The 25016-nt window shown below is 39.4% G+C and overlaps 1 protein-coding gene across 2 annotated transcripts in view; it reads left to right on the top strand.

The window, feature by feature from the left end:
• Positions 1–25016, top strand: part of RELN (reelin) — a 440175-nt gene that overhangs the window by 355586 nt on the left and 59573 nt on the right. For both annotated transcript variants that reach the window (XM_059712765.1, XM_059712766.1), the window contains exons 32-41: positions 4564–4722; positions 4908–5096; positions 5612–5885; positions 8005–8145; positions 8242–8419; positions 12452–12536; positions 13622–13804; positions 15695–15866; positions 15968–16070; positions 17802–18031. In XM_059712765.1, the coding sequence (XP_059568748.1) occupies positions 4564–4722; positions 4908–5096; positions 5612–5885; positions 8005–8145; positions 8242–8419; positions 12452–12536; positions 13622–13804; positions 15695–15866; positions 15968–16070; positions 17802–18031 (1714 nt within the window). The remainder of the gene's footprint in view (positions 1–4563; positions 4723–4907; positions 5097–5611; positions 5886–8004; positions 8146–8241; positions 8420–12451; positions 12537–13621; positions 13805–15694; positions 15867–15967; positions 16071–17801; positions 18032–25016) is intronic.

Below are 25016 nucleotides of genomic sequence, written 5' to 3'. Positions count from 1 at the left end.
TCCTCCTCCCTTTGATTCCTTGAGACCCCGCCCTGCCCAGGCTGCAGCAGAGGCTTTTGCATATGAATGCCCCGGCCATTTGCAACCTGTAACTACCTAACCGTAGCCTGGCCAGATAGACCCAGAGCTTCCAAGAGAAGGCCCAAGGCCCCACAGCGGCTTGCATTGCTACACAGCTGAGCATCATCAGGGCACTTCCAAACTCCAAAAAAAGGAAGGGGAATCTGCAGTTCTCTTCATAGTTCCTGCTGTGTAACCTCAGGCAGAGGCTAAATTAGCACATCCTTAGATCCAAGAGCCACTGTACCCAGTGGTCAGAGGGGGTCCATCCAGATCACAACTCCTCAGATCCATAAGGGACACACTCAGGGTGCAGTCTCAGTGAGCACCAAAGCCCACTGAAGCAAGTCTTGCCCCAGAAGGGTGTCTTCAGCACAGAAGTTCTCCCACCATAGACACAGCTGATTCTCACTGCCAATTGCCCTGGAGGTCAATTCCTCCCAGTGAGCCTACAACAACCAAGGCATAGCTACAACAAGACTGTGCACAAAGCCCATAAGGGGGTGCACCAAGAGCGTCCACCTCAGGTAACTGGGGAGGCTAAGCCACTGGGCCCTACAGGACACCTAGCACACAAAGCCATTCTATCAACACAGGGAAGCAGCCAAAATGCGGAGACAAAGAAACAGGTCACAAATGGCAGAAACGGAGGAAAGCAAATGACTGGATATAGAGTTCAAGGCCACGTTTATAAGGTTTTTCAAGAATTTTATGGAAACCGCGGATAAATTTAATGAGTCCCTCAATAAGTATAGTGAGACCATGGAGGACATGAAAAAGGACCAACTAGAAATTAAGCATACACTGACTGAAATAAAGAATAATTTACAGAGATCCAACAGCAGACAAGAGGATCCCAAGAATCAAGTCAAAGATTTGAAATACAAAGAAACAAAAAATACCCAACTGAAAAAGAAAAAAGAAAAGAGATTCCAAAAATATGAAGATAGTGTAAGGAGCCTCTGGGACAACTTCAAGCGTACCAACATCAGAATTATAGGGGTACCAGAAGAAGAGAGAGGGCAAGATATTGAAAACCTATTTGAAGAAATAATGACAGAAAACTTCCCCCACCTGGTGAAAGAAATAGACTTACAAGTCCAGGAAGCGCAGAGAACCCCAAACAAAAGGAATCCAAAGAGGACCACACCAAGACACATCATAATTAAAATGCCAAGAGCAAAAGACAAAGAGAGAATCTTAAAAGCAGCAAGAGAAAGACAGTCAGTTACCTACAAGGGAGTACCCATACGACTGTCAGCTGATTTCTCAACAGAAACCATGCAGGCCAGAAGAGAGTGGCAAGAAATATTCAAAGTGATGAATAGCAAGAACCTACAACCAAGATTACTTTATCCAGCAAAGGTATCATTCAGAATAGAGGGTCAGATAAAGAGCTTCACGGATAAGAAAAAGCTAAAGGAGTTCATCACCACCAAACCAGCATTATATGAAATGCTGAAAGGTATTCTTTAAGAAGAGGAAGAAGAAAAAGGAACTCTTACCATTTGCCACAGCATGGATGGAACTGGAGAGCGGATAAATACCACATGATCTCACTCATTTGTGGAATATAATGAACAACATAAACTGATGAACAAGGACTGATCCAGAGACGGAGAGGCATTGATTGGACTGTCGGGCTTTGGAGGGAAGATAGGGGAGGGTGGGGGAAAGGGGGAAAGATCAACCAAAGGACTTACATGCAGGCATATAGGCCTAACCAATGGACACGGACAACGGGGGGGGGGGGGCGGGGTGAGGGCACGAGCGGGGGTGGGTAGAGGGTAACGTGGGGACAAGGACACATATGTAATATCTTAATCAATAAAAATATATTTAAAAAATTAAATTAAAAAAAAAAAACAGCTCTCTAATCTTCGTTTAAAAAAAAGGGGGGGGGTTCTCCTTTGTGCTACATGGATCCTCTGAGGGCCTCATTCCAGCACCCAGAATAATGAAGCAGCTGCTGGGTAGATTGTGGGTATTGTCAGCCATGGAGCAAAGGGAAAGAGAGAATGTAGTGACGGGGACAAGAAGTACAAACTACCATGTGCCAGAAGAGGAAGAACCAGTGTCCCACTATCGACCACAGCAGACTAAACCCCTGCCCAAAGGGCACATACATTCTAGTGAGAGGAGTTAGAAAATAAACAACAAAGAAAATAAATAAGCAAGATGTTAGATTGATGGGCTCAATGAAAACAGATAAGCCAATGAGATGGAAAGTAAACTTATGCAGGGGGAGATGTTGATTAAATCAACATCTGTGGGTCGCAACCATCGGAAAACATATAGCATATCAGATATATAGATTATGATTCATAACAGTAGCAAAATTACAGTTATGAAGTAGCAACGAAAATAATTTTATGGTTGGGGGTCACCACAACATGAGGAACTGTATTAAAGGGTTGCGGCATCTGGAAGGTTGAGAACTACTGATAGAAGTGGGTGAGGGTGGGGGGGAACTCCTGAGGAAGTGACGTTTAAATAGAAATCTAAAGGATGAGAAGGAGCCAGCCAGTTCAGGAACATTTTCCTGGCAGAAGAGACAGCAGAGGCCACGAGGTGGGAAAGAATCTTGATATTCCAGGAGCAGAAAGAAGGGCACTGTGGCTTGGGGCTCATAAAGGTAGGCGAGTGGTCTGTGTAAGGGATAGACAGGAGCTGGGTCACACAGGGTCTCACTGGCCATGGTAAGGAGATGGAGTCTGAATCCATGTGTCATGGAGACCAACTGAAGGTTTTCCAGCCAGCCAGCGACATGATAGGATAAGTGTTTACAAGATCACCCTACAAACACTCTATGAAATTCAAAACAAATGAATATTTCCCAAGCACATGCTTGGCCCATGCAGAGATAAGAGCTTGAGGAGTGAGAAAAAGACCAAGTCCTGTCCTCAGGACCTTGTTTTCTGATTGGAGAGGTAGAGCATTTTGATGTTTCCTTTAAATCCTTATAATAAAATTGCTATTTGAAAATAGTTTGTGGTTGGGATAGTGTAACAATTATGACTCTTTTGAAAATGGCTAGTCTGCACCCTATTCTTACATAAGCTACGAACAAACAAAACCTCTGACCAAAGTGTAATAGGAAGCACCAACTCTTCATAGGCATTAGGCTCTCCTCTATACAACCTCTGGCTGCGTGCCCATTGGGCAGATTCCCTCAGTGTCCCTTTAGGAAAGAACAACTTCTGCTAGGCTACTCCTGAGCCATTTTCTTGAACTCACTGCTGGTCATGTAATTCACATCCCACAGGCATTTCTTAGCCTTTTACTAAAAAACTGGCTGTTAAAATGTAAATCTTTCTAAATCCTTGATCCAATCTTTTCTAGTGATGAAACCAAAGATTTTTTACTTACCCAAGCTGAAGCTCCAATTTACATATTTGGAATGAAAATCAAAACTAGGCTATTTCCTGTAAGACTGGGCAGAATGCAGATGGAGTTGTAATTTACAAAGAGAAATGTTTTACATGCTGTAAACACTCGGTAGATAAGCAAAAATGGCTTGGTTTATTCAGATGTGCAGTGTGTTAGATGACACAGCTAATGAGGCTCAGCAGTTGATATAAAATATGGATATTGCTGTTTCCCCTCACTGCATTTCTCCACTCTTTTGTCACTTCTCTGGGAGGCATTTCTTCATTGTCCTTTGGCATTGGGGGGTCCTCAGCTCTGCAGACTTTGTTGCTGCCTGAAGGTATGTATATGTAACTCTCCTGGAAAAGTAATGAGAAAGGCAACAAGCAGAAACCAGTTGGAGCGTGGACTTCTTGAGCCAGACTTCTCCTATTTTAATGTACATCTGAATCCCTTCAGAGGCCTGTTCAGATGCTGGTCCCTAAATCACGTTACTCTGGTGATGGACGGAAGGACGTTGGGTAGATGGGATAAGTGAAGGGGAAAGGGTGGCACAGAGAAAGGAAAGTAGGACCAACATTGGAGGGTAGTGAGTTTTGCAGCTTTGCTATTTAATAATTTGACTTTATTCAGACTTCGGTGACCAAGGTCTGATCCTTCTGCTTAACAGAATTTCAAACTGGGCCTCACTCACCGCCTGGTGCTTTGGTAGAAAAGAGCACTACTTGATTTTTGTGCTGGGGAGATTGAGCTATTTCTTCTGAGTGTATAATAATGATATGAAACTGTAATATTCAGGACAGAATCTAAAATTCAAATACATAATCGGGAGTGGATTTTTATGTTCCCCTTACCAGCCTACTCATTGTTCATACAACTTGAGTGGTCTTTAAAAGAGCTTATGTATTTTTCTTCTCCATTTCCGGGGAGGTGGTGCATTAGAAACTGTCAAGGAATTGATGAGCCTTCAGGTCTACTAATTCATTCCTTGGAAGTTAGATGAATGTGCCCTCATTCCATGAGTCACAATTTGAAGTTTCTGCTGCAGCCTTGCCATTTAAAAAATACTGTTCGTTGCCTCGTTTGCCTCTAGGAAAGCTTTCCAAGTAACTGGATTTATGTCTTTCAACTCAGGGCTTATCGTTCAGTACTCAAATGACAATGGAATACTCTGGCATTTGCTTCGCGAGTTGGACTTCATGTCATTTCTGGAACCACAGATCATTTCCATTGACCTGCCACGGGAGGCAAAGACACCTGCTACAGCTTTTCGATGGTGGCAACCCCAACATGGCAAGTTACTGCTCACCCCAACTTTGCTGGTAGCATTTAGGACTTATGGTTAAAGCCACATTGTATTGTGTGTTTCTTAATTTGCAGTCAATATCTAGACAATTTGATTTAAAAGCACGGTCATAAAGACATGTATATTGTATATAATGAACCTTCTGTAACCGCCTTTATTCATCTGATTCCAGGGAAGCATTCAGCCCAGTGGGCCTTGGATGATGTCCTTATAGGAATGAATGACAGCTCTCAAACTGGGTTTCAAGACAAATTTGATGGCTCTATAGATTTGCAAGCCAACTGGTATCGAATCCAAGGAGGTCAAGTCGACATTGACTGTCTCTCTATGGATACTGCTCTGATATTCACTGAAAACATAGGTATATATTTTCATCAAATAAAGGGAGAGTATTTAATTAACTAAAGGACTAAATTAACTAAAAATCAAGAGGAGATTCTCTAATGCAAAACTGTTGCATATCTGCCTGTGCTGAGGGAAGCTCCTGGAAAAAAAAATAAAGTTGTATTGTCCTCTAATATAACTTGGTGAGCCCACTGACCGTTCTTGTTAGAACTCTCACAGAGCATGCAGAGTGTGACTGAGGTTTCTTAAAAGAAGGGCAAATATATCTAGCTGAAGACATTCCTTTGTTTCATAATTTGCAGAATTACAGACTTAAGGCTCTATATTCACCCTTCTCAAGATAGTGAAGTTTTTTGCCATGGTTTCGAGTCTATGCTAATCAAATACTAGTAAAAATACCACCGAAGAATGAGGCACGAAGGATAAGACATGATTTTCATTTGCTACTGAAAGTGTCGGTGACCCGCAGATGCCAAATAAGAAAAGAGCGCACAATTTTATGCTGCCCTTTAAACTTTCCCTTTCGTGTAGGAAAACCTCGTTATGCAGAGACCTGGGACTTCCATGTGTCATCATCGACCTTCCTGCAGTTTGACATGAGCATGGGCTGTAGCAAGCCCTTCAGCGACTCCCACAGCGTCCAGCTCCAGTATTCTCTGAACAATGGCAGGGACTGGCATCTTGTCACGGAAGAGTGTGTCCCTCCGACCATTGGCTGTCTGCACTACACAGAGAGTTCAGTTTACACCTCGGAAAGATTCCAGAATTGGAAGCGGATCACTGTCTACCTTCCACTCGCCTCCATGTGAGAATTGTCATTTGTCCGCATGGCAGAACTTCCTTTAGGTTTCTGCCACCTAATTTGAAAATAATTGTGATTCCACTTGGCAATGCTGTTACTTTCTCGTGATGATTATGCGCAGAATGTGCCAGGAAGAGAAGTGTAAGGTGCTTTGGGCCGCGGTTTTTTAATGTGGTGAGGAGTTCCGAAAGTTTGTCAAGGCTGAATTTTTCTGCTCCTCAGCCCCGTGAAGGCTGCCCATCAGATTCCATTTTTAAACTGTTGTAAAAATAAGTATCTTCCAAATAAACAGGCAGATACTTACTCACATTAAGCAGTAAGTGAAATCATCGCATATGGAAGAGTATCCTCAGTTGTTAGTTTGTGGGGGTTTTTTTTACTTTCAAAACCACAATAAAATGCTCATATTATTTTACATCTTTCTTCCCCTCACCAGCATTTCGGATCACATTTAAGAGTTGTTTTGGGACTTATCACAGGCTCCCACTTCCGTGGTTTAGGCATTTGGATGTTTTAGGATCTTTCTAGGAACTAAGGTGTACTGTGGTGGCTGGTTGGACATTGTGCCATCTGGAACTGCTCCCCCCAGAGCCCTGTCTCCCTCCTCCCCGCACCCGCCCCGCCTCCGCCCCTATCACCTCCCCGCACTGCTCTGTTCTGAATTGCAAGCAAGTTGGCCTGTATAGGCTGCAAGTGCCAGCCTCTGTACCTGCTGGCTTCCTGATAGATTGAGACAGTGGCAGACACTGGCAAGAGACTGGAGGGTGGAAACAGAGATAAACCAGGATATTCCTCCCTCTCCCTTTCTGCCTCAAGTGCGTGTTGGCCAACTTCAGTGGCTCCAGCTCTTCCCAGGTGGCCCTTCATGTGCCCTTGACCTGTGGACCCCAACAACAATGTCTCCTGCCTGTGTCCCTCCAACGTTGGGCTTGTAGAGGCTTCCTGACTTTGCTAACCTCTGGTTTCCTCGCTACCCCTGTTGGCTTCTCAGCTCTACCACTAACGGTGCATACAGTTCCTTGCATCAAATTCTGTTTGTATTAGATACTTATAGTGGTTTTTGTTTTCCTGGTTCAATTTCGATTCATAGAAGCATAACCAAATGGCAGGAAAACACCGCAGGAAACTGAAGCATTTGGTATTGAACCTAAAATCATACCCGGTGGACCCCAGAGCTTTACAGGATGCTTCCTCGCAGCTCATTCCTTCAGTTTGTTTTCATTCAACAAGCATTTGTTGAATCTCTGTTGAGTTTTAGACCTCTAACACAACACAAACAGGCGGATGCCAGGACACAAATCCATTATTTGGGATAACAGACTTCTAAGCAGTTTATGATATAACATTCTAACAGGTAACACAGAGGGATCTTATTGGAGCACAGGGAGGTAATACTTAACTCAGTTTGGGGAGAACAGAGGGAGCTTTCCGGAGGAGCTGCTGTCTGAGCTGAGTCTTGCTTAAGCACAGAAGGCCTGCTGGAGGGCATGTTTGCTGTTGAAAACCTAAACAAAATCCCAGACACCAGAGAGTTTCATGGGGAAATTCAAGGATTCAGTGCTGCCAGAGTATAATTGTGAGGCAAGAAATAGGGGGAAATAAGACAAGGGAAGAGGGCAGATAATGAAGGCACCACATGTGCCAGGACCAATGAAGCTCAATGGAGCTTGCACTTACTGTCTCACAAACCCTTTAGGGACCATAGAGCAGGGACCTCATGGCAAGAACTTTGCACGCTTCCAATCTTTCCTCGTGTCTGTCACCCTGGGTCCCCTTCCCAGTACTGGATGGCAGTGAACGTCTGAGAACAAAAACTAAAATTCTGCGTATGGTTCAAACACAAAATAAACCCATAGTTCAAAATAACTTTCCCACCTCACACATGTTCAAAGCCTCTTCCATGAAAAAAAAAAATGGTGAAATATTTTAAAAGCCTGTTTAATACTTTCTTGTTTATAGCGTAAGAGGAAATAGTATCCAATACTTGCTATGAAAATCAAGTGTCTTAAAGAAGAGGGAACTGGAACCTGGAGGAGAGTACTTTAAGTAAATGGAGAATTGAAGTAAATGTTCTCGTGCTTTCCAGGTTTCTTGTCGAACTAAGCGTGTTTTCTTTGCTTAGATCTCCCAGGACGCGGTTCAGATGGATTCAGGCCAACTACACAGTGGGAGGCGACACCTGGGCCATTGACAACGTGGTGCTGGCCTCAGGGTGCCCGTGGATGTGCTCGGGACGAGGGACTTGTGATGCTGGACGCTGCGTGTAAGTTAACCCTGGCAGTTCCTCCTTTGGGAATACACAAACCAACATGGCTTCTCAGGACAAATAATGCCTTTTCTCCACTCATTTCTTTCGCAGATGTGACCGGGGCTTTGGTGGAACCTACTGCGTTCCTGTCGTTCCTCTGCCCTCCATTCTTAAAGATGATTTCAACGGGAACTTACATCCAGACCTTTGGCCAGAAGTGTACGGTGCAGAGAGGGGGAATCTGAATGGGGAAACCATCAAATCCGGAACATCTCTCATTTTTAAAGGGGTCAGATAACACTCTCCTTCTCCATACTGCTACTGAAATTCCTTTCGTCACGCTCTGCTCCGCACGGATGCATTTCTGAGTCTGTTCAGATGATGTGTTCTATACATAATTATTGTCTCCTCGCCCAAACTATGTTTCCTCTTCTATTCAGCATATTATTTATGACCACTTAGGCAAATTTTTTCCTCCACTTTGGTAACCATACTTTTTTACTTTCTTCTTGAGTCATAGACATAAAAATTATACAGATGCCATTTCTAGAATTTTCACTTCTGGAATGTAACACTTTATTACTGACTATTTAATTTGCAATATTTTAAAATAGTTTTTTAATATATTTTTATTGATTTAAAAGAGGAAGGGAGAAGGGAGAACAAGATAGAAACATCAATGAGAGAGTCATTGATCGGCTGCTCCTGTATGCCCCCTTTTGGGGATCAAACCCGTAAACCATGCATGTGCCCTGACCAGGAATGGAACCCTGACCTCCTGGTTCATATGTCGATGCTCAACCGCTAAGCCAAACTGGCCGGGCTAAAATAATTTTGTGAAAAGTCTTTGCTTTTTCTTTCCTTTTGCCCCTACCAATAGAACCATTTTTTCACTAAGAAACCAAACATTTAAGTCAAGTTAAATAGCATTCTCAAGCATTGTTAGTATTTTTTCTATTTCATCCTAGATATCTGGTTAGAGAAATGTCAGGCGATTGTGTGAAGCTCCGTGCTGAGCTGGCACATCTGCGTATGTGAACCCATGCTTTATCAAGTCTCTCTCAGCATGGGAAAACCAGCTAATCTAGGTGTGCAAATGAAATCTTTAACAGAAATCTGCATGGGTTTCTGTACAACCTTAATGATTAACACCTAACACTTGAAAATTAGACACCCCGGAACTTTTTCAATTATAGCTAATAGGTGCTGCCTATCATCCTTGTTTGAATTTAGAACTTTCTCGAGTTTTGGATGAGATAGAAAAAATGCTTAGGAGTCTGAGACTTACACCCTAAGAGTTATGAGGAACCAAAGAAATTAAGGTAGAACTACTGGGTTTTGTTGGGGGGTGGGGAGGAGTTGGGGTTTAGTCTTGTCTAAGGCTTTAGCTCTCATTACCACTAGCTCACTTCTGATCCGTTTGAAACTGTTGACAGGATTAAAAATGAGAAACCCTGTCACCTTTCATAATTCAAATATCTTTCCCTGGTAAATTGTTAAGCAGTAGAATTAACCTGGTCCCTAGACCCGATAAAGGAGGAAGACATATAGTCTTTTATGTTTTCCCTTTAGCCACCCAAATGCAAGAGCAGCCAAGCGTTATATGTATTAGACATATTATCCATCAGCTCAGCAAGATGTAGTGAGGGTTTAGCGTGTGCCATTCAGTAGGTTGTAGTTTGACCTAGAAAGGCATTCTTTCATGAAAAAAGAAATGATAGTCTCTTTTTAATGTTTATAGATTCAGGAATTGTATCAGTTAAAATAGCTTGTTGTATGCAAAAGAATTTCTCACATTTAGCACAAATGGATTACTGAACCTGGAAAAACAATGACAAAAGGAAAATATCTACTGGCACATGAACTAGAATATATGCAGAACCCAAGCCTGACCGATTCACCATGTAATTATCAATGTCAAGTGCTGGACTGTAAACAAATACTACAAATATAAAAGGAAGATATTTACATATTACAGATCATACCCACTCTCAACAAAATTGCTCTTACAAAATGAAGTGTAAAATTAGACACCCTGGAACTTTTTCAATTATATGGAACAACTTACTAGTATACTTACATTCCATAATTAAAGGGGAAGGGTAGTTGTAGTCCTTTTTCTTAATACTAGCAAGGGATATGTATTAATTGGATCTATCAACTAACCACCTCAAAGCTTTTTCTTTTTTTTAATATATTTTATTGCTTTTTTTACAGAGAGGAAGGGAGAGGGAGAGTTAGAAACATCAATGAGAGAGAAACATGTATCAGCTGCCTCCTTCACACCCCCTACTGGGGATGTGCCCGCAACCAAGGTATATGCCCTTGACCGGAATTAAACCTGGGACCCTTCAGTCCACAGGCCGACGCTCTAACCACTGAGCCAAACTGGTTAGGGCAAAGCCTTTTCATTACAAGCTGAAGAAGACACCTTCCCCCATAACTGCCACCTTCACATGCCATCAAGTTGCAAAAACATCCAAGCTTTAGTGCTTGTTAGTGTATGAGGGAGAGTGTAATGACCTTGACTCAATAAGAACAGGCATTGAGTCAATATCACAGGCTGAGTAAGGCAGTGAGTTATTAGGATAAAAGAAAAACAACGACTGGAAATATAAGGCTTGTTACAGGACAACCTTCAATCCTGGAAGTTTGAATCTATGCTTCGTGAAGTTCAAGCATGCGTTTAAATGCAGTTGCGTTTTCATACAATATCAAATAATTCTCAAATTCTAAATTTAATATTATGTGGATTTCTTATCCTTAAACCAAAAGATGATTTAATCAACAAAACACTGGTGCCTGGTCAGTGTGGCTCAGTGGTTGGGCGTCAACCTATGAACCAGGAGGTCACAGTTCGATCCTGGTCAGGGCACATGCCCAGTAGGGGATGTGCAGGAGGCAGCCAGTCAGTGATTCCCTCTTATCATTGATGTTTCTAACTCTCTCTCCCTTCCTCTCTAAAATCAATAATAATATTTTTAAATTTAAAAAATCAACACTGCTTTCAAAATATTTTTAAATTAAAAAAAAAAATCAACACTGGTATCTTAGGAAGGATGGAGGATAAGTTTCAGAATCTGACCTGTCCGGGTTCAAATCCTGTCACCACCACTTAAAAACTGTTACTGTCCCTCTGAGTACCATTTTTACCTGCAACATGAAGAGAGTAACATCGTCCCCTTAGGAGTGCTAGGGGCTTTAAATGAGAGGCGTCAGTTTTAGAACAGAGCATGTTGTGGACAGTATGCGGTTGCTATTACAAAATCAGTTCTATGTAAAATGTTCCAGCTATCGCGGAAAGTGCTCTATAGCAGATGTTCTGGAGAAGAGGAAGAATTTGCTTTGCCTAAATCTATTTGGTATTTGTTTTTAAAAAATCAATTGACAGTGTTGCTCAGGATAACACAGCCCTTCACCACCAAAAAGTCACTTCATTCAGAAGTCACAGCTGAAAAACTAAAAAAAAAAACAGTTTGGACCTTTTAAATTTAGTTAAATTTATCATCCTGTCCCTGAGTCTTTTTCCACCACTACTTTCTAGCTGTAAGAATTTTAAAATTAAAAATTTTTTTTAACTTATAAAAATTTAACTTAGGACATGTTGATGGTGAAATTTTATTGGCCTTCACTGCAGTCCTGTATACACACATAGAAAAAAAGCTATGGAGCTGTCATTGCCAGGCAACCAGAAATAGTTATTAGCAGAAAAAAAATTGCTAAAGCTAATGTGACCATTTTCCTCCTCCCTCGGCTTCTCTGCATGAGCGGGTAGAGCCCAGGCACGAGGACTCGCTTAGTTATGCCTTATTTAACTTGACCAGCTGGAGGGCGTTGTGTCAGCCTGAATGAGAGCCCCCCGGGGCTGTCAGAGTGCGCAAAGGAGTGGTAAGTTCCGAGGACTCCTTGGGACCCTGAGAAATTCACCTATTAGTTCCCAGCTTCCAGCAGGAGCACTTGGCACATTTTCCATCTGTTTCCTCGTTAGTCTGCTCACAGCATGCTGGGATCAAAGGAGGCTATTTTTTTAAAAAAAGGCCTGTAGATATAGAATGCTATCATTTTTGTACTTTTTTCTAATAGTCACAGCAAAATGTGATTTAGACTTGAGATAATGCAATTGTGTCATTCAGGCATAGGAAATGAAAGCCTTTAAGAAAGCGGAAACTATCAATTTTTCCTTTTATACCAGACCAAATATGGCTTCTTGATCATTACATGTATGTATCTATTATTTAGCTGATCCAAGTTAGGGTATAGAAAATCAAAATAATTTTTCAATGAAATAAGATTTCTTAACATATTATATTTTTGTTTTCAGGAAGGACTAAGGATGCTTATTTCAAGAGATCTAGACTGTACCAATACCATGTATGTCCAGTTTTCACTTAGATTTATAGCAAAAGGTAAGTCATTTCTATGGGTATGATTTTATTATTTCCCTTCAAGAAAATTCTCCCATGCACAATTCCTTATCCACAAAGAAATAATGTATTTGAGGTCCATAAATTTTATCATATGGAAGAGCTAACATAAATTTAAGTACATAAAGGTTAACAAATGTTCTTCTATAATAAAATTCATCTTGATATAAGGTAAGATTACTGATTTTATAATAATTGCACATAGCTATAATAATCATACTAGTTCTGTGGTAGTTAAATTTATCATCATGTCCCTGAGTCTTTTTCCACCACTACTTTCTAGCTGTAAGAATTTTAGAACTAAAAATTTCTAACTCAGAAATTTTAGATTTTCTTTTACATATGTGAATTCAAAAAAACCAACTCTTTGTCATTCCGAGATTTCATATTAACTAAGTAACTTTCTTGACAAATAATGCCAATTGTATATAACAAATTTTCAAATAGATTTTTATTTGTATCCGGAGATTTAAATGTTTGATCCTCTGTAAACTTGGGATGCCAATAGAATAAAAAGAAGTTTATGTAATACTAGAGGCCCAGTGCACAAAATTTGTGCACAGGTAGGGTGCCTAGGCCTGGCCAGCAATCAGGGCCGATCTGTGGGGCTACCAGCAGGGCGATCAGGGGGCCCCAGCTGGCACCTGCCTTGGCTGGCCTGGGGCCTATGGGCTGTGGGCAGCTCCTGCATTGAGCATCTGCTCCGTGATGGTCAGTGTGCATCATAGCGACTGGTCGTTCCACAGGTCATTCTGATATTCAGTCAATTTGCATATTGGGCTTTTATTATATAGGATTACCTAAATGAAAACACAAAGATATGTCTATAGCTGGAAAGAAGAGATACTATTGTATGAAAATCCAAAATTTGTTGTGTTTTTTGAGGTATATTCATACAGAAAATTCAACCTGCCATTACTGTAAGTTGCCTCTGAAGTATTTGGACTACAAAACCTCTATGTGAATATAAGTCAGCTTATGCAGTGATGCCCAAAGACTAGCCTACGAGCAGACTGTCTCCCCGTTTTAGCCCAGAATGTCTTATGCTTGTGTTATCTTCTTTCTAGGCACTCCAGAGAGGTCTCACTCTATTCTATTGCAATTCTCTGTCAATGGGGGAATCACTTGGCACCTGATGGATGAGTTTTATTTCCCTCAAATGACCAACATACTTTTCATTAATGTTCCCTTGCCATACACCGCCCAAACCAATGCTACAAGATTCAGACTCTGGCAGCCTTATAATAACGGTAAAAATGCACATGTTTTCTTATGATCAGCACTGACTGTGTCATGTTAGCACGTTTGTTTCTAAAGTGGGAGGAAGTGTTTATCAACTGAGTGGCTTAGTTATTCATCACGCACATTTCACACGCTTCACTTTTGAGGAGTCTCAATTAATATTTAACTTTATATATGTCTTTATCATCTCTTCATATTTGATTCATAAACTCTCTTGATGATGAAAATATAACTGAATCTTGTCATAGGTCTAAGGTTTTTAAAAAATAATCCAACATTACCATTAGGCACTCATCAATTGTAACTACGTTTTTTGCTGAATTCATTTAGGAACACATAGTTCTTCTGAGTGTGGCATTTCATTAGCGAGATAGAACATTATAGCAAAATGCCATGACAAAGTGAGAGGGCTTACACCAAGCAGACAGTGCCTTAGATAAAATATTCTTATCACATACACTTGTTTCAGTTGAAAAGGCAAAGTGAATGTATAATTTAATAGCATTTTCAAATGGTCAAAATGATTTTACAAATTTTTAATGTTTTATTGCATCCTGTATTTCTATTAACTGCTGATTATAAAGGACCAGACTCTACCAAATTATGCATTTAATGGTCTATGTAAGCATGGAAATACCACATTAAGCAGATTCTTTGCAGAGGTAACACAGAAATAAATAAGAAAAATGTACTGCCATCTCTAAAATTTAACCTGAGCATTTCCTTTATAACTAATAAGTCAAAGTAAATACTTTTAATTTGTTGTGAAGAGAAAGCTTAGTATTTTACGTTTTGTACCTTTTATATTTATGTTAAATATAATCTTTTCTATTTGGACCAAATAAAAATTCACAAAGGAATGCAACCAGTTTCACAGTCCAAAGGATATTGTCTTTGTGTTATGTTTGGAATGCTTACCTGGATTTTCTTTATTGTTTTCACCAACTGCTTCCAAAATGAAGGAGAGAGAGAACCATTGAAATCACCAGGTTACTCCTACAGGCTCCTGTTTAAAAGTACTTTTTTATATTTTGTAAAAATTGTACTAAAAATAGGAACCTGTGAAAAAGCAACCTTGGGAAATCTTGACGTTTCTGCTTGGCATAGTCTTTATCTTGCTTTCAATTCAGTGTAAACAGTGCTTTGCAAAAGTAGCCTTCGTTTGCCTTTCTTATCTACTTAGTAATATCTTCCCTACACACCCAACCTAAGCCATGAATCAAATTCTGTGACAGCCTAAGGAGTGATTTTACTAGTTTTCTGGGTATTTCCGCATATCTTTAAATAAACCGATGTTTTGAAAATCATTAAGAAAAAAATAAAGTATATAACTGTATTTTCTTCTGTATAGTTTTTAACAATTAAATAAAATTATGCATCAGGCAGTGTTTTAATAGCCATGATCCTTCAGCCTGACAAAAGCATGATGCTAAACCCTGGGTTAACTCTAAAATCATGAGCTGCTTCTTGAATAGACTAGTTAGTATAGCTCTGTCCTAAGTCTGAAGGTTGACTGCCCATCCTCACAGATCCATACGTCTTATATATTCCCTGAAACCATGAAAACAAACTCAAAGCTCACTCTTGTCACTGGGAGGGTTAGTAGCACCACTATGACAAAAAAGGCAGCACACTTTCACAAGCTGTTTGTCACATCTTTCTTGAATTAATAAGGCTGTTCCATCCTGTGTCGATTTAATATGATTGAAAGCTTAATTTGTTTTATACTGTCACTATAATCACTGTAAACACAGTGTTATATAGTTAGTGTTTCATTGCCAAGGCATATGTTTAACCTGTTGTTACTGAGTCCCTCTCTCCTTGACTTTCTTCCATGAGCAAAATGTCCATCTGATTTTCACCACTGGAAAAACTTGCTTTCTCCAAAAATGCCTTAGGTAAGAAAGAAGAAATCTGGATCATTGATGACTTCATTATTGATGGAAATAATTTAAACAACCCTGTGATGCTTCTGGATACATTTGACTTTGGGCCCAGAGAAGACAATTGGTTTTTCTATCCTGGTGGTAACATTGGTCTTTATTGCCCATATTCTTCAAAGGGAGCACCGTAAGTATTTAATTCAGAAACTAAAAATAAAACCACTGCTCTCTACAAATCACAATGAACTTTTGCCTAAACGGATTCCTTGTTGTTGTTTTGTATGACAGTGAGGAAGATTCAGCTATGGTGTTCGTTTCAAATGAAGTCGGTGAGCATTCCATTACCACCCGCGACCTCAGTGTGAATGAGAACACCATCATACAATTTGAGGTACTTGGCTTTGTTCTACCAGAAATGCTTTACGTTTTATCATGAACAAAACCTAGGAACAAAGAGGAAAATCTCAGATAATTTCATGCATTATGGCTTTCCATTTTTATACAAAGACAAAACAGGTTTTACATCGTAACTCATTTTTATTAGCAGAACGAATTGTCATACTAAGGCTTATTTCTGAATTTTTGTCCTTTACTTATGACATAATCTCCCACCTTCTAAAATGGGAAGTTGTTGAAATAAATTATTTTAAACATTATAAGTATAAAAAAGGACCATACTCTTCTAGTATTATTATTTTCATAATTGTTATGTGTTACTTAGGACCCAAGTCAATGTAACTATAGCCTATATAATCCCAGCACATATATGTAATATTTACCATGGTGTCATGAATTTTACAGATAACATAATACTGCACTGTTTTTATAATTTCAAATATATTTTCTCTGTGTATTTCATGAATATTCATGAACTCTATTTTTCAATAAAGTAATTAATAATGTAATTTTTAAAACCTTTATTATTTCAAAAACTTAGATAAAATTAGCAGAACCAGAGGTGCATTATGCCAGGCTTCAGTAGTACTAAGCCTGGCATAACCTCCAAAGATACTTGTGTCATATCATTGGGCAGACTTTCTTAAAATAGTGTCTAATTGCATCAACACAGTTTTGAATATTTGCTTTAGAGTAACTCTCTGTAGTCTCTAAATTAGAGGTATCTCTTACATTTTAAAAGTCAGGGACCAAATGATGCCTTGGTGAAGAAATTATTCTATATTTATTATAAATTTTCTGTTAGCTTTTCTAATTTTAAGTTCCTTATATGACTTTCTGTTATATTTTCTAAATTTTGGCTTTAAATATTAATAAAAAAAAGTTCTGTTATCAAAAGACTCCAAGTAGAAACAAATGCCTATAGTTAAAACGGTTATCAAATCTCAATAGTTTATTCACCAGAGGTAAGGGGAATAAGTTCAACAATAATCAGTAAGTTAAGTAAATATAGATATAAATATATCCTGTTGCCATATATATATATATATATCCGGTTGCTATGATAGCAAAAAAATATTATCTCAATTGGAAGAGAAAAAAATTTCATAAGACAAAAATCACATGCATTTACTTAATTATGTTTTAGTTTAATTTACTTGAAAATATGGGGAAAAGACTGGAAGGGTTATTTCCTTAATTGTTAAAAAGGTCTTTCTAAGAATGCCCTCCCTGTTCTGGGAAAAATGATTTTAATATTAAAAATATGTTGAAGATTCTCCTCATGCAAAACTGGGATTACATGTATTTGGAAGGTGTCACAAGAAGGAAAATGGAAGGTATTCCTGTCTAGCAGACTAGAAAAAACTGATGGTTAGAATTAGAGAGAGAGTCTTTTCATTACTATTAATTTGGCTTGGCCATGAAAGTAGGCCAAAGGTAAGAACCAGAATTCTGTGCCAGCCTCTGCTTTACCCACTTGCTAGTTGTTGTTTTTTAATAAAATGAGGGGAAATAAATTTTTCATGAGACCCATTGAGTTTCTTTATGAAAAAGTATTACTTAAAGGTAATATCCGATATTACTCAAGCAAAACAGAATTTCATAGTGTTTAATATTTCAGCAAGACAGTTCCCAGGAAATGGACTCAAGATAATAATGATGTGGTGAATCATTTCAAGGCTTATTGCTTCAAGGTAATTTGTGTCATTTTTTCTTCTTCCCCAAGATCAACGTTGGATGCTCAACTGATAGCTCATCTGCTGAGCCAATAAAACTGGAATTTTCAAGGGACTTTGGAGCAACCTGGCACCTGCTGCTCCCCCTCTGCTACCACAGCAGCGGCCACGTCAGCTCCTTGTGCTCCACTGAGCACCACCCGAGCAGCACTTACTACGCAGGGACCACCCAGGGCTGGCGGAGAGAGGTTGTGCACTTCGGGAAGCTGCACCTTTGCGGGTAAGGACCTGCGGCTTTATGCCACATTTATTTTTCATTTGGTGGTTTTCTTTTGGCATCATCATTGACTTTATCGGAGAAATTTCCACCTTCAAATTTCTTCTTCAGTTCTTCACTTGAAACAGACTGATATATGTTTAAAACATAGGACGCTGAACTAACATACTACTAACTTATGGTTTGAAAATAGATTTAAAGGAGCACAAAAGGGACAGCACTCTGTCGAAGGGTTCATATCCCCCTTGGTTCTTTATTAGATCAATTGGGAAGCAACAGAAATATGACTTTCCCCTAATGTAACCCTTCCCATTCCCTCCTCCATCACAATATAAATGCAGTAGGAATTTTATGGCTTTCAAACATCTACTGATGTTTCTTGTGCGGGGAGAAGACACATGGAGGATGGAAGCCTACAGAATGTTTCGCTTGTCTCAAAAAAATTGTTAGTAGTCTTTCCACAGGCATTTCTACTTTGTCAACCTCTGTCAGCATTTTTTTAAATCCTCACCCAAGAATACATTTTTATTGGTGAGAGAGAGAAACATTGATCTCTTGCCTCCCATATGTGCCCTGACCAGAATTGAACCCAAAGCCTTTTGCGGTACAGAACAATGCTCCAACCAATTGAGCCACACCAGCCAGGGCCCTCTGTCAGCAATCTTGTTACATATACAAGATGGGGCAAAATTAGGTTTACAGCTGTAAGTGGAACACAGAGTACTGGCACAAGAGCAAGTATATAGGTCAATGGGACAGAACAAAGAGCCCAGAAATCAACCCACACCATTATGGTCAATTAATATTTGACAAAGGAAGCAAGGGCATACAATAGAGTAAAAGCAGTCTCTTCAGTAAATGGTGTTGGGAAAAATGGACAGGTACATGCAAAACAATACATCCAGACCACCAACTTACACCATACACAAGAATAAACTCAAAATGGATAAAAGACTTAAATGTAAGTTACAAACCATACAAATCCTAAAAGAAAACCTAGGCAGTAAAATATCAGATCTCTGAGCAATATTTTTGCTGATGAGTCTCTGAGGGCAAGGGAAACACAGGAAAAAATAAACAAATGGGATTACATCAAGCTAAAAGGCTTCTGCACAGTAAAAGAAACCATCAATAAAATGAAAAGGGAACCTATGGTATGGGAGAACATATTCACCAATAATTCATCTGATAAGGGGTTAATCTCAAAAGTATATAAATAACTAATACAACTCAACACCAGGAAGACAAACAATCCAATTTAAACAATGGGTAAAGGACCTGAATAGACAGTTCTCCAAAGAAGACACATAGGCGGCCAATAGACATGAAAAAAGCTCAAGCTTGCCATAACCGGTTTGGCTCAGTGGATAGAGCGTTGGCCTGCAGACTCAAGGGTCCCAGGGTCGATTCCGGTCAAGGGCATGTACCTGGGTTGCGGGCACTTCCCCAGTAGGAGATGTGCAGGAGGCAGCTGATCGATGTTTCTAACTCTCTATCTCTCTCCCTTCCTCTCTCTAAAAAATCAATAAAATATATTTAAAAAAAAAAAAAAGCTCAAGCTCACTAATCAGGGAGATGCAAATTAAAACTACAATGAGGAGTCAGTTCACACCTGTCAGAATGGCTAGTGACAATAAATCAACAAACAGCAAGTGCTGGCAAGAATGTGGAGAAAAGGGAACCCTAGTATACTGCAGGTGGGAATGCTGACTGGGGCAGCCATTATGGAAAACAATATGGAGTTTCATCAAAAAATTAAAAATGGAACTGCCTTTTGACCCAGGGATAATTCTTCTGGGTATATAGCCTAAGAATCCCAAAACACCAATCAGAAATAATATATGCACCCCTATGCTTATAGCAATGTTCTTTACAATAGCTAAGATCTGGAAACAGCCCAAGTGCCCATCAGCAGATGAGTGGATAAAAAAAGCTATGGCACCTTTACACGATGGAATACTACATGGCTGTAAAAAGGAAGGAACTCTTACCCTTTGGGACAACCTGGAGAGACCTAGAGATTATTATGCTAAGCATAATAAGCCAGTCAGAGAAAGGCACATACCATATGATCTCACTAATATGTGGAATCTAATGAACAAAATAAACTGAGGAACAAATAGAACCAGAGCCATGGATACATGGAACAGACTGACATATGTCAGAGGGGCGGTTGGTGGGTTGCTTAGGGGGCTGGATAAAGTAAGGTAAGGGGATTAGCTAAAGAACATATATGCATAGCCTGTGAACAAAGACAATAGTGTGGTGAGGACCAAGAGAGAGGGGGCAGGGGCTGGGTGAAGGTAAGCTAAGGGGTGCGGGGAATGGAAGACATCTGTAATAGTGTCAGCAATTAAAAAAAAAATTTAAAGAGAGAGAGGAAGTCAACAAAGCAGCTTGTCTCAAAATTTGTCTTTTCCCTCAGAATAAGGACCTTATTCTTTAGGGTATGTTAAAAAAAAGTATTAATATTATACTTACAAGATTTACATTCCTGATGTGAAGCTCAGCATAATTAGAAGTCTTGGGTGTTCAAGCAAAACTATTAGTACTTTTCCAAAAGGGTGAAAAGGAATTTTCAAAAATCTGCATTATCTTTGAACATAAATCTGTTGATTCCATTTCATATAATCAGCATAATGTTTATAATTTAATTGTTAAGGGCTTTAATATTTTGTGTTGTTTATGATATTTATTTATTTTTTAAATTTATTTTTATTGATTTTAGAGAGGAAGGGAAAGGGGGGGGGAGAGAGAGAAAGACATCAATGATGAGAGAGAATTATTGATCGGCTGCCTCCTGCACACCCCACACTGGGGATCAAGCCCGCAACCCAGTCATGTACCCTGACCTGGAATCGAACCATGACCTCCTGGTTCATAGGTTGGAGCTCAACCACTGAACTACCCTGGCCAGACAATATGTTATTTATTTACAACAGGATATTCCTCTAATAGACAATCTGTGTTTAAAAAAGAAAACAAGAAAGCATTACTAAGCAAAATGTCCTCAGTGATCTTTAGAAGTGACCGCCGAGGAGGCAGGAAGAGTCTCTGGAGAACATTGGAACAGGTAGAGCTGAGGATTCAGCCAGTACAACCAGAAAACTGCTACGGTGAGGGTACTCGTGGGGGTCGGAGGTGGAATAAGCTTGTAGCTCAGTAAAATCTTTTTATCCAAAATCAGTTGTATTATTTAAGGTTACATATTACAAGAAATATAAAGATGTATAAAAAAAGTGGAAGAACTTACTGGAAACATACTGGAGAATAATAACATGGACTCCACTCAGGAAGTGTGAGGCCATCAGCAACAGAAGGTGTGATCCTCATTTTTATCATATTGGTATTAATATCACTCAGCAACCACAGCTCTCATCTTCGGGAACTCATGATTTCACATTTCTAGAAAAGAAAATCTGAACCAATCAGCTGTGGCCAGAAAGTCAATAGCAACAGAAGCCTGGCTGCCCCCAAATCCCAGCTTATGGGCAGTGTAAACAGGGAAAGGCGCCTGGAGAGCCAATCTCTTAGGCCCCTGCAACCAGTACCATGACCATTATGGTATTGCTGAGAAGCTCTAGGTTTTCTCTTTAATAAACCTTTAATTTCCCAGCTAATTATTAAATAGAAAACAACCCTACATGTAGGTTGTAAGCCATGACTTGAGATTGCTTTGACAACTGAGACTTGCTTCAGCAAGTTCCCACATGAAAAGAGTATTATTTCAAGGAGTAGGAATTAAGGTCACAAAGATCTGCCAATCAGAAGTTCTGAGTGAGGAGACCCACTCCAGGACAGTGCCCTGGAGCCGCGGCGCCTGCCTCACTTAGCCTTTGGTCATGTCCACCAGACACTTGGCACATAAGGCATGATGATGTAATTTGGAAATATGAACAAGAGAAGTGTAGACACTAATATTTTCACTGACTGGTATTTGTCGGTTTAAAATATACCTCCTCCAGTTATAACTAAGGTACAGAACTCAGACCATCATGTTATTTGTATTCCATGTTGTTTCTATTTCTATGAAAAGAAAGTAAATCCGTTAAGGAGGCATGCCCACTCGCACAATGGTATAAACCTATCTTTCAAGCTGCATTAAACCATTTCTGCAAAGAGAAGAATTTGCCTTCATAGTGGTGTCTAGCCCTTGTTTCAGGAAAAGAATTAACACTCTTCTTAAAAACCACACAGGCATGAATTGCTGGAAGGCAAAAGTCAAATTTTCTCCAACTCAGTCAACCATCCCTTGGTTTGTATTCAGCACAGTGCATAATAATGGCACAAGTGCTCGATGCTAAAAAAAAATATATAACCCATGTTTAAATGACCCCTTTCTGTGCATTTACTGGACATTGGGCACCATAAAAAGTATTTTCAATGTTTTCAGGTATAGAAATATCATTTTTTGCCTCCACATGTAGGCAGTTCACATTTGAAGCATAAGTGTTGAGCTTCCACTGAATTTTATTCACATCACCTTTGTGTCCTTTTCGTCTAGAGTTTTTTTGTCTTTAAAACTCCTGATTGCTTTTGCTTTGTACAGTTTCATAATGAGTCAACCAAAACCCCTATTTCATGAAAGCACTGTTGTGTGCTTGAAATTTTAAGTTTACATTTAAAGAACAGGTTCTTTTGAATACCACTGGCTTGGGAGAACAGGCACTGACATTCACCAGGGAGGGTGTCAGTGAGAGATTTTCAAAATAAGATTTCAGGAGAAGACAACCACAGTGAGACCAGGCCCTTCAGCCCATTTATCATAGCGCTTGCAGTTTCTGTGTCAAGGCAGGTGAACAATAATAAATATCCAACCAAGGTGGTTCATTTGTATTCAGAACACTTGAATAAATAAGAAGTTCAAAAAAGTCCGTGCAGGCTTTTGTTCAAAGAAAAACGCCAGCCATTTCCCTCAGCTCAGCAGTCTGAAAGTTCAAAAGGTAGGAAATGCTCCTGGCCAAGACTAAACTCTGACAAGCATTTGAAAATAAATTTAATTATGAACTGGCATTTTGGGGGCAGCTTAATATAGTTAGAGGCTTGATATAAACAATGAAGTTGGGGTTAAAACTTGATTCCGTCTGCTTTGCTCTCTACTAAACTTTAGAAAACTAATAAAAGCTCCTAATATTGACTTCTAATTTCTGTTTTAAAAAGTATTCTGAATTTGGTTTCTACTATAATTAAAAATTGAACAGATTCACAGGGCACAAAAATGAATATACATGCCATCTCTATATCTGTCTCCTATGAAATAAATCCATCTTCTTTGAATTGAGTTTTGTACATAATAAAATATACTAAACTATTTCTGGACCCCTACCTAAATATATAGATTATTCCCAAGGGGCTAACTGTCATCAACAATAAAAGGCAATTCATTTAAAAATAAAAAGGAAAAGTACCTTTGATTTAAAAAGAAATTAAGAAGTAAGAGACATCGGTCTAAAAATAAATCTGATTCTGTCGCTCCTCTCTTTAAAATAATCTATTGGGGCTCTCTCTTGACATGGTTGATGATAAACCAATAGAATAAAATAAGGCTTTTCACAACAAATGCTGTGCAACAAACACTTACTGAGCATCCACTGTATGTGAAACACTATATGGGGCACCACGAGTGGGTGCAAAGAAGAAAGAGGCATGGAGATTGGCCTCTAGGAGTTCATAGCCAATAGGAAAAATATGCTTTTAAGTACCTACACCTGTGACAACTATAATAATGGAAATCCCGTCAGAATTATGGGAGAGAGAAATTAAAGGACTGGTTATCTGCTGTCTGACTCAGCAAGTTCACTACTTTACCCAAAAGAATTGAAAATAGGTATTTAAGCAAATACTTGTTCACAAATGTTCGTAGAAGCACTATTCACAATAACAACAAGGTAGAAACAAACAAATATCCATCAGCTGGTAAATGAATAAATAAGTTGGTATATCCATACAATGGAACATTATTCAGTCATAAAAAGGAATGAAATTCTGATATTTGCTACAATGTGGGTTAACCTTGAAAACATCATGCTAAGTGAACAAAGCCAGGCACTAACGGTCACCTATTTTATGAGTCTAATCATATGAAATATCCAGAATAGGTAAATCCATAGAGACAGAAAGTAGATTAGTGGTTGGCCAGAGACGGGGAATAGGGGGACTGCTTAATAGGCACAAGGTTTCCTTTTGGGGTGATGAAAATGTCTTGCAACTCTATAGAGGTGATGGTTGGCTAATACTGTGAATCTGCTAAATACCACTATGTTGTGTACTTTAAATAGTTAACAAATATATATACTTTTGTGTCATGCAAATGTCACCTCGACTTAAAAACATTGTTATGCAGAATGTAGATAGAAGGTATGAAAGAAGCTTCACCAAGAAAGTCAATATTGAAAAAGCTGCATCCCTGGCCCGGTAGCTTAGTTGGTTAGAGCACCGTCCCTATATGCCATGGTTGTAGGTTTGATCCCCATCAGGGCACATACAAGAATCAACCAAGAATGCATAAACAAGTGTAACAACAAATTGATGTTTTTTTCTCTCTCTCTCTTTCTCTCTCCCCCTTTCCCTGTCTCTCTAAAATAAAACTTTTAAAAAAAAGTTGGGCCCTAGCTAGTTTGGTTCAGTGGATAGAGCATCAGCATGCAGACTGGAGGGTCCCGGGTTCAATTCCAGTCAAGAACACATACTCAGGTTGCAGGCTCGATCCCCAGTAGAGGGCGTGCAGGAGGCAGCCGATCAATGATTCTCTGTCATCATTGATGTTTCTATTTCTCTCTCCCTCTCCCTTCAACTCTGAAATCAATAAAAATATATTTTTAAAGAAAAGAAAAAGTTGGAAGATCAGGTGGAATTTTGACATAGTGATAGAATTGGGAAGGGCTTACAGGGAGCAAGAACTGTATTGGCAAAATCTCATAGATTGAGGAATGGAGCTTGTGTTCCCAAAATTGAATTATATTTTCTGTTTCTTGAGTGTGAGTCAGTG

The sequence above is a fragment of the Myotis daubentonii genome, chromosome 10, assembly GCF_963259705.1.
Source record: "Myotis daubentonii chromosome 10, mMyoDau2.1, whole genome shotgun sequence".
NCBI lineage: Eukaryota > Metazoa > Chordata > Mammalia > Chiroptera > Vespertilionidae > Myotis > Myotis daubentonii.
The sequence above is the reverse complement of the archived record's forward strand: the minus strand, read 5'-3'. Positions and strand labels throughout refer to the sequence as shown.